Source organism: Chelonoidis abingdonii, chromosome 6 (assembly GCF_003597395.2).
Source record: "Chelonoidis abingdonii isolate Lonesome George chromosome 6, CheloAbing_2.0, whole genome shotgun sequence".
Taxonomy (NCBI): Eukaryota; Metazoa; Chordata; order Testudines; family Testudinidae; genus Chelonoidis; species Chelonoidis abingdonii.
This window is the reverse complement of record NC_133774.1, coordinates 27,715,851-27,734,553: the sequence shown is the minus strand read 5'-3', so window position 1 is coordinate 27,734,553 and position 18,703 is coordinate 27,715,851. Positions and strand designations below refer to the sequence as shown.

The window sequence follows — 18,703 nt, the reverse complement described above, 5'->3', positions numbered from 1 at the left end:
AGGTCATGCTTATAAGATGGGTGACTATTCTGAGAAGAAGCAACAATCTGAAAAAGATTTGGGGGTCATGGTGAACATGAATTCCCACTGTGGCCAAAAGGGCAAATACAATCCTTGGATGCAGAATCAGGGGAATCTTGTGTAGGAGTAGAGAGGTTATTTTACCTTTGTGTTTGGCACTAGTGCATTCATTGCTGAATACTGTACCCAGTTCTGGTGTCCACAATTCCAGAAAGATGTTGATCAATTGGAGAAGGTCCAGAGAAGAGCCACAAGAATGGTTAAAGGATTAGAAAACATGTCCTATAGTAACAGACTCCAGGAGCACAATCTATTTAGCTTCAAAAAGGGAATGTTAAGGGGACTTAATTACAGTTTAAAAGTACCTATACAGGGAACAAATATTTGATAATGGGCTCTTCAGTTTAGCAGAGAAAGGTATAATACAAGCCAACAGCTGGAAGTTGAAGCTAGACAAATTCAGACTGGAAATAAGGTGTAAATTTTTAAACACAGAGTAATTAACTATTGGAACAATTTATGAAGGGTCATGGTAGATTCTTCATTACTGACAATTCTTAAATCAAGAACTGGATTTTTTCTAAAATATATGTTCTAGGAATTATTTTTGGGACATTCCATGGCCATACAGAGAGATCAGACTAAATGATCACAAGGGTTCCTTCTGGCCTTCGAATCTATGAGGCGGGTTCAGTTCAGACTGGAGAACAGCTTTTCCAAAGGCTGCATACAGTCTGGAAGCATACACTAAAGCATAGTGTTGAAAAAATGTGTGTATAGATGGCCAAGTGGCAGCCATACAAATGTCCATATTGTCTCTACATTAATCCATGGTACACTCACATCTTGAATACTGCATGCAGATCTGGTTGCCCCATCTCAAAAAAATATATATTGGAATTGGAAAAGGTACAGAAAAAGGGCAACAAAAATTATTAGGGGTATGGAACAGCTTACATGTGAGGAGAGATGAATAAGACTGGGACATTTCAGTTTGGAAGAGATGACTACAGGGGGATATGACAGAGGTCTATAAAATCATGACTGGTGTGAAGAAAGTAAGTAAGTGTTATTTACTCCTTTTCATAACAAGAACTAGGGGTCATCAAATGAAATTAATAGGCAGCAGTTTTAAAACAAACAAAAGGAAGTATTTCTTCACACAACTCACAACCAGCCTGTGGAACTCTTTGCCAGAAGATGGCGTGAAGGCCAAGACTATAACAGAGTTTAAAAAAGAACTAGATAAGTTCACGGAGGATAGGTCCATCAATAGCTATTAGCCAGGGCTGGGAGAGATGCAAAACCATGCTCTGAAGTGTCCCTAGCCTCTATTTGCCAGAAGCCGGGAATGGGTGACGGGATGAATCATTTGATGATTGCCTACTCTGTTCATTCCCTCTGAAGCACCTGATATTGACCACTGTCGGAAGACAAAATACTGGGCTGGATGGACCATTGTTCTGACCCAGTATGGCCATTCTTGTTTATTTTTAAGTAGGGCCTGGTGGAATGGGCAGTAACTCTAGGGGAGGATGTGCCTCAAGCTTTGTAGCAGGCCAAGAGGTATCCTGAAACCCATTTTGATAGTCTTTGGATGGAAACTGGGTTCAATCTCTCCGCAAAAGAGACAAAGAGAGTTTGAAAGAAACTTGGAAGGGTTTCATCCTATTTAGGTAGAAGGCAAGAGCTCTTCTTATGTCCAAGGTGTGAAAACAGACTTCTTCTACTGAGGAGAAAGGCTTGGGGTAAAATACTGGAAACTAATTGCTCCCTCCCCACCCCAAAGCACAAACCTGTGCTAAATAAAATAAAATAAAATAAAATAAAAAATAAACAATAATATGCTGTACCAGCTAGGTGTCAGACACAATGAAAATTCTGTCTCAAGTCAATGAGAAGGCACTGGAGCAGTGGCAGTTCCACCCCACCTATACGCCCTCATACAAAACCACCAGGGGATGCTGGGCACAGGCATAGACCTGTGAGCATTGCTGACAAGGATCTCTGATCAAGAGCACATCGATACACACACCTCCTCACATGGAGCACCGACAGGGGCAATAACTTGAAGAACCACCGCCAGTTAGGAAATACAAAGAGGTCAAAACTTATCCAGAAAAATTGTCATATGATTTAAGTTTGCTTTAGATGTCCGTATGAACCAATCTAACAAACCCCGGCCCATGTTTCGAAATACTTCATCTATATTAGCATCTCTTAGGTCCTTCATTTAGATTAATTTTTAGCTCACTAAGTAGACTCCATAGCTCTAATCAGCTGAATGGAGACTGTCAAATGCGTAAGAAGTCTACTAACAGATTAGAATTTGAGATATTCCAGGGCTGTATTAAAATACTTTTGAAGTTTTGCTTTTTCCTTTTTTACTGTTTATACTATTCTCACTCATTGCATTTTATTTTCCAGGTCTTTTGTTTTAAAATCCCTACGCATTTAGAGAATTATATTATAGTTTCAGCATAACAATTAAAAGATTAAACCTAATTTTTCCTCCTTTATTTTTAAATCTGTATGTGGTGTGTGTATTATGTTATAATCATTCTAATATTATGGCTGATGAAACAAACCTCTTATACTTTATTCTTATATATGTTCAGAGTCTGCATCCTTTGCTCACATTGAATATCTTACTCTAAGCGTGGTCCCACTGATTTCAGCAATATTAATTGTGGAGTAAGGTGCCAATCAATATGCGTAAGGATGGCAGCATCTGTCCGAAAATTGTTAGAGGTTGATGCTAATTCTTGCATGATTGTTTTTCAGATGTCATTATACCTTTGTTCTTTTGAGCGAAGCCAACTGATTGCAGATCTTAATCATCCACTCAGAGCAGGAATCACACACCCAGATTGGGCCACATTTTAGATTTATTGTCTATGTCTAGTCAAGATTGTGAAATCTGGGATTTTAGGCAACTGAAAGGTAGGGGCAAATACTACTGGCTTTAGCCTCTAGGGACAAAATAAGTTGTTTAGAAAGCTGACTGTTGCTCCTTAATAGATGTACAAGAAACAAATATACAACTATTCTGATAATTCTTTCAAGTTGCATCAGGGCCAGCATTTAGCAACTTGCCTTCTCCACAGAGACTGACATCAAAAGCACGTGGACTCATGTCTCAAGTGATACGCAACTGCAGATCTAACAATCTTATAAAAAAATTTTTGGGGTCATGATTAATAATCAGCTGAACATAAGCTCCCAATTGATGTGACAGCCAAAAGGACTAATGAGATCTTCGGATGTAAAAAAAAAATAAAGGTGGAGGGGGGATCTCAAGCAGGAGCAGAGGGATTATTTTACCTCTGCATTGGCACCGGTGCAAGTAGTGCTGGAATACTGTGTCCAGTTCTGCGTCCACAATTCAAGAAGGGTGTTGATAAATTGGAGAGGATTCAGAGAAGAGCCACAAGAATGATCAAAGGATTAGAAAACATGCCCTAAGTGATAGATTCAAGGAGTTCAATCTATTTAGTTTAACAAAGAGAAGAGGTTTAACAAAGAAAAGGGGTGACTTAATGGCCATTTATTAGTATCTACATGAGGAAAAAATATTTGATAATGAGCTCTTCAACCTAGCAGAGAAAGGTACAGCACAATTCAATTGCTGGAGGTTGAGGCTAGACAAATTCAGATGGGAAATAAGGTGGAAATTTTTATCAGTGAGGGTAATTAGCCATTGGAACAATTTACCAAGGGTTGTGGTGGATTCTACATCATTGGCAATTTTTAAAAGCTACATCGTAGGAATTATTTTGGGAAAGTTCTGTTGTCTGTGCTATAAAGCAGGTCAGATCAGGTGAGCACAATGGTTCCTTGTGGCCTTGGAATCTATGAATCTGACTAGAAATCAACCAATAAATTTAAAATGTGGCCCAACCTGGGTGTGTAATCCCTGGTCTGAGTGGATGTTACTCTGGGATGATTACGTTCTGAAATCAGTTGACTTCATTCAAGAGAGAGCTCTGAGAAGAGTGAACTGCCTCATGCATCTCAATGAGATGTTAACTCAAAAATCCTTTGCTCTAGGGGATCCCACCACTACCATACAGCAGAGCACGCTGCATGTAGCAAGAGGAAAAAAGAGCAACTGGCCTGGCCCCTGGAACCAAGTAGATAAATGGTAGCTGCTGGACTAAATACTAAAGGGGCCCACTGCTGCCTCCCTGTCTGTCCTGGGGTGTTACTGGCCTTCTGCTGCCCCTGCATTTCTGGAACAGGGAAATGACCATCATCAATACTCCAAGTGGCAGGGGCGGAGCCACAAGGGGGCTCCATATCATGGACAACCCAAGAACCCAGCATATAGATGGGACTGTAGTTTATTGCTCTTAAATGATTTAATATTTAATAAAACAAGTTCAAAAAATGAAAAAAATAGTCCAAACCTTTCAAGCATTTACTCATCTACTTTCAGTTAATAGTTGGGTGCCAGAATACAACACTGAAATCCTACAGAATCCAATTAGATTTAGATTCTTGCTATTATGGAAGGGGTTAAAATATTGAAAATGTTTGTTTATTACCATGACAAGTTCCACCACCACCATTCTTCATCCTCCGTTCCCAGGGGAAGAATGGAAGTCTTACTTCAGCAACTACATCCTTGCTATAGAAACTTCTACGTACATTTTAGAAAAGCGGAAAGCCTTACTGCTCCATTCACTTGAAGGACAATTTATCTTCAAGTATCTTCCTCCCACTACTGACATATGGCAAGATGTGACTCCATATGATGCTGCTCTCTGAACCCTGGTTAATCATTTTAAGCCTTTACTAAATATTGTTGCCAAATCTTCAAGTTCTTTTCCACGTACAAATGCCCCACGGACCCATCGATCCCTACATAGCTACATTACATGAGTTAAGTGCAATCTGTGAATTTGCCAGCATAGTAGATGAAATCATCAGCCATTACATTGTCAAGATGATGACCAGTTGCAAGATTCATGAATGACTCCTCGCGCATAAAAGGCCCTACCTTGGAAAAAACTATGCAAACCACCTAACAAGTGGAAAGTGCCATCCACTGTGCCAAGTAACTTTTGATAATATCAGATGTCTTCCAGTTTGTAGAAGTTAATGCACTTCAATACAAATTGCAACCCACAAAGCTTCTAAGTCTACATCCACAGTGCCTTTGCCCTCACACACACCACATTGCTATCAATGCTACAGATGCAGTGACCTTGGTCACAATGCAGACTTTCAAGGATATCCTGCCAAGAAATCAGTATGCAAGAAGTGCAACAAAAAAAGGACATTGTGCTAAAATCTGTAAGTCCTCTGTCAATCCTACCTGAAGTTCTCACAGATGAGGATGATAGTGAACTGAATACTAATGAGGTTCTAAATGTGACAGATCACCAAGCCACTGCACACTAGCAAGTGCAAGTCAACAGCCATGGCATGAGGATGTTACCAGATGAGGATGTTACACTATAATTCCCAGCCAACTCTACACTGTGCTGTTTGACAGCTCCTGACCTGAGTTGCATCCTTCAGACATATACTCCAGAGGGTATGGTGCGATCTCCCATTCCCATCAATGGCTATTTTACACCTGTCTTTGCGTACAAAGGCCATAGTGCCCAAGGGAAAAATCTATGTAGCTAAAAAGGGAGTTTCTATTTTAGGATGGAATCAACAAAGGGATCTTCAGACATTAGCTACGAATAGCACAGAACCTGTCCTGCAAACTGAAGACAGGCTACAACCAAGAATCATCTCTGAATTTCCAGAAGTTTTCACTGATACCATAGTTGTTGCCCCCACCCTCACCCCTAAAAAAAAAATTTCAAGCACAAGATCCAGTTAAAGAACAATGCAATGCCTGTACAGCATAAAGTGTGAAACATATCAGCTGAACTGAGACAAACACTCAAAGAGGAAATTCTGATACTATGCAAAGCAGATACCCGTTGATTCATGAGAATGGATTTCTTCTGTTGTTCTCACCAGGAAGCCTAATGGTGCTATCTTCACATGTGGACTTGAGCAATCTAAACTACAACATTGTTGTAGATTGTCATCTTCTATTCAACATCAATGAAATGCTTGTCAACTTGAAAGAGTGAAGAAATAGATGTCATTCTGACAGACCAGCTCAGGCCAGAGCATAGGCCAATTCACTTGTGTGTGAATTAGGGCTATTGATTAATCGCAGTTAACTCACGTGATTAACTCAAAAAAATTAATCGCGATTAATCGCAGTTTTAATCACCCTGTTAAACAAGAGAATACCAAGTGAAATTTATTAAATATTTTGGATGGTTTTCTACATTTTCATACATATTGTGTTCTGGATTCTAACTGAAATCAAAGTGTATATTATTTTTTATTACAAATATTTGCACTGTAAAAATGATAAACAAAATAAATTGTAGTTTTCAATTCACCTCATACAAGTACTGTAATGCAAACTCTTTGTTGTGAAAGTACAGCTTACAAATATAGATTTTTGTTACATAACTCCACTCAAAAACAAAACAGTTCCCCGTGCCTTACCCGCAATGGCTATCCCTGCAGTTCCCAGGTGTTTGTTGCTGCCTCTCCTCATGACCACAGCTCCCAGCTTGTCAGCTCCAGACACTGCAATGCAGGGAGGGTTAAAAAAAATTCCAAAACAAAACAATGTAAAACTTCAAAGCCTACAAGTCCACTCGGTCCTATTTCTTGTTTAGCCAATCACTAAGACAAACAAGTTTGTTTACATTTATGGGAGATAATATTGCCCTCTTCTTATTTACAATGTCACCAGAAAGTGAGACCAGGCGTTCACATGGCACTGTTGTAACTGGCATCACAAGATATTTACGTGCCAGATGCGCTAAAGATTCATATGTCCCTTCATGCTTCAACCACCATTCCAGAGGACATGCGTCCATGCTGATGACGGATTTTGCTCGATAATAATCCAAAGCAGAGCGGACCACTGCATGTTAATTTTCATTGTCTGAGTCAGATGCCACCAGCAGAAGGCTGATTTTCTTTTTTGGTAGTTTGGATTCTGTACTTTACGCATCAGAGTGTTGCTCTTTTACGACATCTGAAAGCATGCTCCACATCTTGTGTCTCTCCGATTTTGAAGGGCAATTCAGATTCTTAAACCTTGGGTCAAGTGCTGTAGCTATCTTTAGAAATCTCACATTGGTACCTTCTTTGTGTTTCCTAAAAGCTGCAGTGAAAGTGTTCTTAAAATGAGTAACATTTGCTGGGTCATCATCCGAGACTGCTATAACATGAAATATATGGCAGAATGCGAGTAAAACAGCAGGAGACATATAATTCTCCTCCAAGGAGTCCAGTCACAAATTTAATTAATGCATTACTTTTTTAATGAGCGTCATCAGCAATGGAAGCATGTCCTCTGGAATGGTGGCCGAAGCATGAAGAAGAAAACAAATGTTTAGCATATCTGGCACCTAAGTATCTTTCAATGCCAGCTACAAAAATGCCATGCAAATGCCTGTTCTCACTTTCTGGTGACATTGTAAATAAGAAGCAGGCGGCAGTACCTCCCGTAAATGTAAACAAACTTGTCTGTCTTAGAGATTGGCCGAACAAAAAGTAGAACTGACTGGACTTGTAGGCTCTAAAGTTTTACATTGTTTTGTTTTTGAGTGCAGTTATGTAACAAAAAAAACCCCTACATTTGTAAGTTACACTTTCACAATAGAGATTGCACTATTGTACTTGTATGAGGTGAAAATATTTTCTTTTATCATTTCTACAGTGCAAATATTTGTAATAAAAAGTAATATAAAGTGCGCACTGAACACTTTGTATTTTGTGTTGTAACAGAAATCAATACATTTGAAAATGTAGAAAAACACTGAAAAATATTTAATACATTTCAATTGGTATTCTATTGTTTAACAGTGCAGTTAATTACGATTAATTTTTTTAATCGCAGTTAATTTTTTTGACTTAATCACGTGAGTTAACTGTGATTAATTGATAGCCCTAATAAATACAAAATAATCAGAGAAAATACAAATATAGCCACTTTCTGAAGTAAGCAGAATAATTTTTTCCCATAATGGTTTCATTTAAAATTCAGGAAAATATAGTTTCTCGCATACACAAAGCAAAAGCACAGGTTTTGATTGCTTCTGCCTGAGTCTACCTAGTTCTCTGCTTAGCTCTAAGTGTCTTTACTCCACAGTCTTGTCAACGATCCTGAAGTTATTTTGCCAAATTAAAAAAACTCTCTGAAATCACTACAGAAAAACCTTACAGTAATTATTTTTTTAATTCTGGAGAAGACTGCAGTGACCTCTTTCCTACTTCTTCAGCACCATTCTTGCTCTTGTCCATTCTGTGACAATAACTGTAATCATGAGTAAGCTGACCCACTTGAACACAATGGGTGAAATCCTGGGCCTGCTGAAGTGGAAGAACTCCCACTGACTTCAATCAAGCCAGAAATTCACCTAATATATATTTGCATAATATGTGCCATTAAACTATTGTGAAATATATGCTTACTAAAGAAACCTTTAAACAGTGAAACTAATGATCAAGACTTACAAGAACTAGTCTCTTTAAACTAGTAATTGTATCTCCTAAATAGTCACTTTTTTCAAGTGATGATAATATTGCAGAAACAGACAACGACCACACACATTTTATCTAAACTGTCATAGACTCTTCTTTCCTAAAGCATGCATAATTTCTGAGAATAATTTTTGCTTACGTTTAGGAAACTTTGTTGACCTTGTTAACATGAAAAAGAAATTTTCCCGACAAAAGATGTTCTTTAGTCTATAAAAGCTTTGTTGCAGATTTAACATTAAGTCTCAATTCTTAATTGTTTAAAGTGATATATCCACACATTGGAGAAAACTGCTGCTAGCGTAAAAGGAAATGGGAAGTACACTGGATGGTTTCAAATACTTTTCTTATAATGTCATCCATTTGGTTTCTCTGAGAATATAATTACACATCCATTTATAGCATTGTGTATCTGCATTTTACTCACTTGACCAGACCCTTTTAATTCACAGCAATTTAAGCATGAGAGAGCCATTGAATCCCTATTTGGTATAATTGCTAGGCATATGTTTATACAGACAAAATTAGACAGTCCTGAGAGTATATAATTTCTTAATTTATTTTTCACTATCTACAAACTGTTCAGCTAAGTAAAAATACTGAATTTTAAAGTGGTAAAAGCAGTAAAACTGTCTACCCTTTGTGTTTACAAAAGAAACAACATTTTAAAATCCTATCACTTCATAAATATAGCTGAATATAGTAGAGAAATTTTTGCTTTACTTTTTTGTCTAAGAACTAAAATGTGATTTCAATGGTTTTGTTTATTTTTTTACATTAAAAAAAACTAGTAGTTTAAAATGTTGTTTTTTGGTACACATGCCTTCTTTTCTCTCCTTCAAACTGTGTGAACTTTCCAACAAGGAGCATTAGTTTCACTGTGGGAGGGGAGAGTATAGGTGAGTGGGTGGGGATTGTTAATACAATGCTTTTGTCATTTTGAAAAGTGCCATATTGAAGGCACAGGTTACCAGAATCTTCTGTTTAACTGCAAAGGAATCTTCTGTTTAATCACTGTCCTCAGCCCTGAGCACAATGATACCAGTATATTTAAGTCTCCATTCCCATTTAATACTTGGCCTCACTGCTTAAAATTCCAAGAAGGGAGTAAATTAGTGCCAACTATCACAGTGACTTTTGTGATTTGGACACTTGCCACTAGGATCAAGATTGAGACCACAAATTCATTTCCAATCATCTACTAGACAGCTGTCAAATGTTAACACTAATCAATACCTACCTGGGCCATACTCAAACCTATGACTTTGAAGTGAAAGGCTGTGCCATCCCTCCTACAAATCCTTTGAGACATCCAGTCACTCAGTGAAAATATTAAATTTGGGGGCTCATTTTTACATTTTTCTAATTTGAAATATATTACAGTATATTCATCCATATATTTTTCCTGCTATTGCATCACCAAAAGCACCATATTAAAAAAATAAAGAATGTAGACAAACCAATAAACTCTTCTAGAAGTCAAATTATAGACAAGTCTTACACTGGGTTCCAGATTTCTACAAACAAGTTCACAATTGACTGTTTGCAACCAAGTTATAATTGGGGAAGGTATACAGAGATCCTAAAATGCAAAAGCTGACAAACCCCAAAAACATTCTGGCACTGACATGAACCTATACTCACCCATCATTGGAACAAGTCAAAAATTCTTCTTTTATTTTGGGATGCCAACAGCCTGTATTAAGCATTGCTGTATGACCCTGGAAAAACACAGAAAAACATGAGAACCTAATTCTATGGCAAACAATTTTTTCAAGTAGGCATTTACTTTCCCCTCATTTTTCAGGACCTCCACCTAAAATAACCTACACTATTAACTATATTCCTTACTGCCAATTATTTCATATGTAAAATGGACAGTCTTTTAAGAACAGTCCTTCAAACCAATAATGTAATACACAATCATCATGTTGGATTCTTTTTTAAAATACAAAATATCAATATACAGGGAGAAATCTATGGCCAGCAGAGTTAAAGAACAATAAATATATTTAAATTTATTAAGAACAAAAAAACCCAAAAACCTAACAATGGTATTGATACATTCCTAGATGGAAATGGTAGAATTATCAAAAATAATGCAGAAAAGCCAGAAGCGTTCAATAAATATTTCTGTTCTGTATTTAGAGAAAAATGGTTTATGTTGACATATAGCATATGATGATGATGATACTTTTTCCAATCAAATAATAAATTGGGGGAGTTAGAGATTTTTAAATCAGCAGGGTCCAGATAACTTGCGTGCAAAGATTTTTAAAAAGAGCAGTCTGAGAATCTTGCTGGACCTTAAATATTGATTTTCAATGAGTCTTGGAACACTGGGCAAGTTCTAGAAGACAGAGAAAACTAATGTGTTAATATTTTAAATGGGTAAACGGCACAACCTGGGTATTACAGGCCTCAGTCCAACATCCATTTCAGGCAAGATATTGGAACTGCACATCAATAAGGAATTAAAGGAGGGTAATATAATGAGTGTCAATCAATGGGTTCATGGAAAAAAAAGGTCTGATCAAACTAACTTGATTTTTTTGTAATGTGATTACAAGTTTGATAAAAGTGATAGTGCTGATGTAATAGACATATTTCTCTAAGGCATTTGACTAGCTCTGCACAACATTTTGATTAAACACTAGAACAACATAAAATTAATCTGGGTGATAGGTCTCAAAATGTAACTATAAAACAGAGAATCATCATTGAGTGCATGGGTCTCATAGTGCTGTCACAGGGTAGCTGCCTGTGCGCCTAGGCTGAGTTCAGCTTCCCTGCACTGGAGCACGTGAACCCAACTGAGCTAATTAAACAGGGCTGGGCTATATCTGGGCCTATATAAAGAGGTAGAAGAAGAAAGGACTGAGACAGGCTGAGCCCTATGGATGGAACACCACAGTAACTGGCTCCTGTGGTGGGTCCCTGGAGTGAGGGGCCAGGTTAGCAGGGAAGCCAGCCCTGTGACTGCTGCTCCAGGAAGGGAGCAGAGCTGACTGAGGCTGGGAGGCTGCCAGAAACTGGAGTGTCAGACCTCTGAGAGGGGTGTCCCTGAAGCTTTGGGGCAAGGACTGAGATAAGACTATTTTCCGTTTGTTTGATAACCTCTGTTTAAAGAAATAAACCTCCTTGAAAAGAATCAACATAGCAGCGCATGCTTTGAAGCTAAGGAGAAGAGACAACCCCTGTTGCAGGTCCTGCAGGGATCAGTTCTTGGCCCTATACTGTTTAAACTTTCTATATCAGTGACTTGGAAGAGAACATAAGATCATAACTAATATCCTACCAAATTCATGGTATGAAAAACATGTCACGGACCGTGAAATCTGGACTTTTGTGTGTTTTAACCTATATTATACAGATTTTATGAGGGAGACCAGCATTTCTCAAATTGGGGGTCCTGACCAAAAAGGGAGTTGCAGGGGGAGTTGTAAGGTTATTTTAGGGTGATCACGTATTGCCAGCCTTACTTCTGCACTGCCTTCAGAGCTGGGAGGCTAGAGAGCAGCAGCAGTTGGCCAGGCACCTAACTCTGAAGGCGGTGCCTCACCACCAGCAGCGCAGAATTAAGAGTGACAATACCATATCATGCCATCCTTACTTCTGCACTGTTGCTTGCAATGGCTCTGCCTTCAGAACTTCACTCCCAGCCAGCAGCTGCCACTTTCCGGCTGCCCAACTCCAAAGGCAGTGCTGCCACCAGCAGCAGCGCAGAAGTAAGAGTAGTAGTATCACAACCCCCTATTCCACCACCTCCCTTCCCCAAGGCCCTGCCCCTGCTTCTTCTCTGCCTCTACTGGGAGGAGCGAGCTGACTCCGCTCCTCCCTGACCCTCTCCCTTGCAAGGGCAATCAGCTGATTGGGCAGGGAGGGAGGGAAGGAGAGGAGGGGAAGGAACCCAGCCCACTGCAGGAAGAGGCCGGGGAGCTGGCAGGATCAAGCGTCTGCCCCCTGCCCCCGCGGGAGGGGGTGGAGGGAGGAGAAGAGTGGGCCAGGCAGGATTTTTAATGGCACACTGCTGCCTGCTGGAACTCCGGCAGGCAGCAGTGTTCCATTAAAAATTGGCTATAGTGCCGACTTTGGCACACATGCCATAGGTTGCTGACCCCTGATCTATACACAGAGAGGCTGAGTGACTTCCCATGGCAACAAAGAGTCAGGGCAGAGCTGAAAATACATCCGACACTTTTACATCTAGAAGACAATAAATGACATGACACTTCCATTAAGGAGAAATCTTTCTAGTCATTTTTGTAAAACTGAAAATAACATTATAATACCAAGCAGTTTTACACCAGACTCAGTTTAAGTTTAGGTGCTTCTAATAAGAAGTGAAGGTATTCTTTCTTTAATGCCTGNCCCCCCAAAACACCATCTTTTTTTTTTTTTTTTTTACTAGTTTACTTGTGCCTCTGAATTTAATTATTCCTGTCACTCTTCTTCCATTTGTCTCTTCTCTCTCTCACGATGGCAAGTCACCTAAAGACTTAAAACTGGACTGTATCATCACTTAATTCATGGAAATATGGAACAATCTACACAGACAAGGAGACAAGACTCTAGCTCATTCTGATCACAAGTGCTTGGGATTTCCACAGTAAGTGTCCTTCACCAAAAATGCCATGGTCTACAACTTTCATTGTGAGCTCTATCAGCCACTTCCTGTTGGAGTGAGTTGTGGGAATAGAATGCTCTTGAGCCATCTTTCAGCCTAACCCATGGAGAGTTTTAAATAATATAACTAGATCCTTGAAACAGATCTGAAACTGGATCATAATGTAGTTTCATAAAAGATAATTTGTAAGCTGAGAGTGGACAGACCCATTTCTTCAAGATGGAAATATCTGCTGATGGACATTTTACCAGAATTTAAGCCACTGATATTCTATATCAACTCACAAGATTTCAGGAAAAAACTGGAAAAAAAAATAAGCAAACTATCTTTCTCAGGGAAAATGCCTTTATCCAGTTCCTTTGTGTATTTTAGTTAGTTTGACATAGTTGAAGTGTTGGCACAAGCTTATTAAATAAGTTTGAAGAGAACAAAGGACTCCTATAATATTACATAAAATTTAAAAACCACATCTTCAAAACTAAAATTGGAAGTGTTTCAGATTGTTTTTAAGAGTTATTAAGGAGACAGTTTTAGCAATTATTTAAAAAAATTAACAGAATAAATACCTAAAAGTCAATAACTACTTCAGCACTTTGATTGTAGGACCATCATATAGTGAGATTTCAGAAGTTTACAAGATAAAAAAATCTGCATTATTTTTAATTAAACAAGAACAAAACATCTGTTAATATTATATGGGGCTTTATATACATTCTGCTAGCCAAAAGAAATAGTGTTCTGATATGAACAGCATCAAGTAATGCAGTACTTAGGCGAGTTACTTGGCAGTAAGCCCTACAAGCACTAAATAAGGCAAATTTATCACAAATCTGAGTGGTAGATTTTATCATTACACTTAAATTATTAATTTTAAACTATTCAGAAAACTGACCTGCATTTAAATCATCTATGTAAACAGACTTGTTATCCCATGTAACATATGGAGAAAGAAGATGGAAGAGTGGTCAAAATCCACTGAACACGTGTTAAAATACTTTAAAATATAATTTATTATGATTGTGTTTATAACAAACAGGTTTCTATTCTCTCCCACTTACATAAAACACAAAACTATAAAATAAATTACACTGACAAGAATAGGAGTCAGTGGTTAAAAGTGTACATGAAAAAGGGCTAACAAACAAAAATGCACATTATTATTACTATTTACTATTCATTGATGTTCTTGGCACTCACCAAGACACAAACAAGACAGCTGTTCCTCCCCTCTCAGCAGGAGGATGGCCACCTTCCAAACGGAAAGGGGAGACCTGAAGTCTTTGCAGACCAAGGTCCAATTTGGGCAACAGTATTCAGAAGTGAGCTGAGTCCGTGAGGTGGGCTGAAGAGGGTCTACCCTGGTTATAGAGGGGGGCACTATAACTTTGGACTGGACAGAGTTTAAATGCTAGTATGTGAGATAGGGTGGGTGCATAGCACCCCTCTTCCATTATTAATAAAGTTGCAGCCTGATGCTTAAATCCATTTCTGTGTCAGGCTTTCATTCACCTGTGTGTCCTGATCATACCAACCTCAACAGCTTACAACCTAGATGACAGACACGGGAAGACATGGTGCACAGTGAATCCTTTCTCTGGGACTCGCACTACATTTAATTATCTTTGCCCTTAATTTAATAGGGATTTTTTCCTCTATTTGCTCATCCTTCAAGTGCGAACAAAGTGTGTATGCTTTGTGGTCTATTAATGGGAAAGGTAAAGGAGAGGGTGCAAGTATTAAGAAGTATGGGATAAATTCTTGCATTCTTTCTGGATTATATGGCAGGGGTGGTCAAACTTTGGCTTGCAAGCACCATGCAGCTCTTTAACAGTTAAAGTGCAGCATCCCACCCCACCCTCTATTCTCAGTCTACCAAACTGCGGGGCAGGGGAGAGCTCAGGGCTTCTGCTCTGTGGTGGGGCAGTGGGGTTAAGGACTTCTGCCAGAGACAAATGGTGCCTCCCATGGGGCAGGGGGGCACAATTTAAAGGTTCATCCTTTCCCACAGTTTGAGTAAACTCCTCAGGTATGCCCCCCTGCCTTACCTGCAACGGCTATCCCTGAAGTTCCCAGGTGTTTGCTGCTGCCTCTCCTCATGGCCATAGCTCCCAGCTTGTCAGCTCCAGACACTGCAATGCAGGTAGGAGGTCCAGCAGCACCATGTGACTGAGCAGCACCAGAAAACCTTAGCAAAAATTGGAGGGGACAAGTAGCCCCACGTGCCCCACCATGCATCACCTCTGGTTTCAGCCCAGTGGAGGGTCTCAGGGTTTCAGCCCTGTGGAGCTTGCCTGCCGAGGCTCCATGCTTCAGGAGTAGGGGCTGAAGCCCCAAGCCCCAGCTCCTGAACGTCTAAAAATTGTCATAGGCGGCTCAGAGGGTCAGTAAATTTGGCCACCCCGTTATACGGAAAGCTTGGAAGGGAAGAAAATGCTGTTATATCAAGGACCATCACCAGAACAATAAATAACCTAAATAAAAGTACAAGACAACTATATCACTATAGAACAATACAATTTAAAGTTTCTTAACTTACCTTGGTGTTTGCCATGTCCACAATGTACTGGTCTCCTTTAACACATTCCATTACCGGAAAGCCATCTCTGTCAAGAACTTTAGCTTGAGAGTTACCAGACACAACAAGAATGACATCTCCCGTGCTGCTATACTGTAAAGATTTGATTTGGTGACTGAAAAAAATAAGAACACACAAAATATGTTTTCATTAAATACAATTTCCTTAAGCCAATTTGAAAATGAAGATGTATTAGTAGTGAGAAAATCCTTAAAAACATAAATGCTCGGAATATAAACTTATACTGTATATATAGTATTTCTATGAGACAACTAATATGCAGGAATTAGAGGCTACACCTGCAGTGAGCGAAATTTTTTGCACAAGTTGTGCCTACCTGATTGACTACATAATAACATTTACAGAGTATTATACATTTTACTTTTGGACAAACATATTTACCATAAGGGTACTTTTGTAACTATAGGTAACAGTAGATAGGTGTCACAAGAGGTATGTCTCTTCAGGGCAGAGATGATCCCTGGATCAAGGGAGGAAAGATGACTCAGCCAGAGGGGCTTGATAGATGTCTCTGGACATCTCTATACAAATTAGCAGAACCTAGTGTTCAGAGAAGGAAGGATTACTTAGTCCAATGGTTCTCAAAGCCGGTCCATCGCTTGTTTAGGGAAAGCCCCTGATGGACTGGGCTGGTTTGTTTACCTGCTGCATCCGCAGGTTTGGCCGATAGAGGCTCCCATTGGCCGCGGTTCACCGCTCCAGGCCAATGAGGGCTGTGGAAAGGGCAGCCAGCATATCCCTCGGCCCGCACAGCTTCCCGCTGCCCCCATTGGCCTAGAGCGGCGAACCGCAGCCAGTGGGAGCCGCGATCGGCTGAACCTGCAGCCACAGCTGGTAAACAAGCCAGCCCGGCCCACCAGGGGCTTTGAGAACCACTGACCTAGTCTACCTAGGTTAGTTCACAGTAAGTGTAAATTTAGACACATTAAGCAAACCTTTTTTTTTTGTTCTACTTCCTTTTTCCCTGTGTTTTCAATAACAATCCCACAGAGCAATAGTAGAGGATTAATAGGATATGTTAAAAAAAAAAAATCTTCGAATGAAGAACTAGTTACCAAGTTTAACTATGAAGCTGCTATTGCAACTCCATAATAGGGTGCAACAAAACAAAACATCAAAAGCAACAAAGTTTCACAAGGAAGTGAATGTGGACTTTAACCCAAGCACAATCCTTGGCATACAAAGGTGGAAAAGAAGGAGAAGGCCTGGTGCCATTGCATGACTTTCAGAAAAAAAACTTAAAGGACCCTTCTCCCAAAGCAAGCCCTCTGGCTGATTAATAAAGAGTTGGAATACATGCCAGATGAACACAGCTAAGAATTCACTGGATACTTGTATGATGGGAATCAATTCTCAAACTTGTGGTCACCATTTTGGAATTGTTCCATCTAAGAAAGTAGTTCTAAACCAGAGGTACACGTACCCCTGGGGATATGCAGAGGTCTTCCAAGGGGTACATCAACTCTCCTAGATATTTGCCTAGTTTTACAACAGGCCACATAAAAAGCACTAACAAAGTCAGTACAATCTAAAAGGTCATACAAACAAAATGAGAAAGTAAGAAATTTGTTCAGTACTAGTGTGCTGTGACACTTTTTTATTCTTATGTCTGATTTTGTAAGCAAGTAGTTTTTAAGTCAGGTGAAACTTGGGGTATGCAAGACAAATCAGATTCCTGAAAGGGCTACAAAACTCTGGAAAGGTTGAGAGCCACTGACTCAAGTTCTTGCAGCTGTTTGTAGGAGTTGATATGCCTCCCTTCAGCTTACACATTCAAAGCTAAAATCAGTCCTCATGTGCAAAACGTGTGTGTATAGGTAGAGTTTGTTTTAATAAATACTAAGGAATTGCACATAGAAAGAATACTGAGCACTGTCTGACTGCAATATTTTCTGCTGCACAGTACCACAATAATGTCAGCAAAATGATTAGAGGATGAGAGTAAAGAATGATCTTGTTATATTAACTATTAAAGTAAAACAGAAATTATCTGTACTGTTATATTAATTTACTGCTGACAAAAATGCAAGGTCAAGGATCTGTGACTTAAGAAATAAGCTCCAAATTGCTTGAAGTTTTATATTTGGTTTTCTATTTTGGCAAGACTATTTCTTCCTAAGGCACACAGATTCCTGCAGTGCCCAATACAAAATCCTGGATCAAATTTACATGGCAGAATGAAGCTGCTTAGAAAGAGCAATTCCAAGACCGTGGCCAGGATAAACTGCAAGTTGGTGGTGGGAAGGACTCTATTAATGAGACAACAATTAGTTGCCCTGTGGAGATGCCTATATCTATTCTTAACGTTTCAGTATCTTCTTAGCTCAGCATTTGACAAAAAATAGATGATGATTCTAAAACTCCTAACACCCTCCCTAGCAAATGGGGACTGGGTTTCTCAATAGGGAGCTGTCCCCCTACCCTCTGCTCTTGCCTCTTCCCTTCATAAAAATCTTTCACTGCAGCCTCTCGGAACTAGGTATATTCCTCTGGTTATGAAGCTTGTGGTAAATTTTTCAAGCAGTAAGTATCCATGTTCTGTGGGGTTTCCTCCTTCAGATGAAGGAGAATGTACTTTTTGTTCAACTCCAACATAAATTTTTTCTCCTATTTTTAAAAGAAGCTGAGTAAATCACTGAAATTAATGCACAATTTAGGTTTTGCTGAAAACTCATGAAAGCAATTTGTCACTTACTAATTTAGCATTTTATGGTTCATGGGGCAATGCCCTTCTGTAGCAACACATATCTGACCCTCTTTCCCAATGCAAATCCACTACCTCAGGGTTATTTATTAACAGTAACTGTATTTAATTCTCCTAACAGCAACTTAAAATAAGCATAAGTTTTGCATACAAAGAATCTCTGGGGAAAAACACACAC

General features: G+C 39.2%; 1 protein-coding gene across 2 annotated transcripts in view; it reads right to left on the bottom strand.

The window, feature by feature from the left end:
- Positions 1–18,703, bottom strand: part of WDR70 (WD repeat domain 70) — a 276,981-nt gene that overhangs the window by 153,592 nt on the left and 104,686 nt on the right. For both annotated transcript variants that reach the window (XM_075066919.1, XM_075066921.1), the window contains exons 8-9: positions 15,762–15,915; positions 10,243–10,319 (exon numbers count right to left, since the gene is read on the bottom strand). In XM_075066919.1, coding sequence (XP_074923020.1) covers positions 10,243–10,319; positions 15,762–15,915 — 231 coding nt within the window. The remainder of the gene's footprint in view (positions 1–10,242; positions 10,320–15,761; positions 15,916–18,703) is intronic.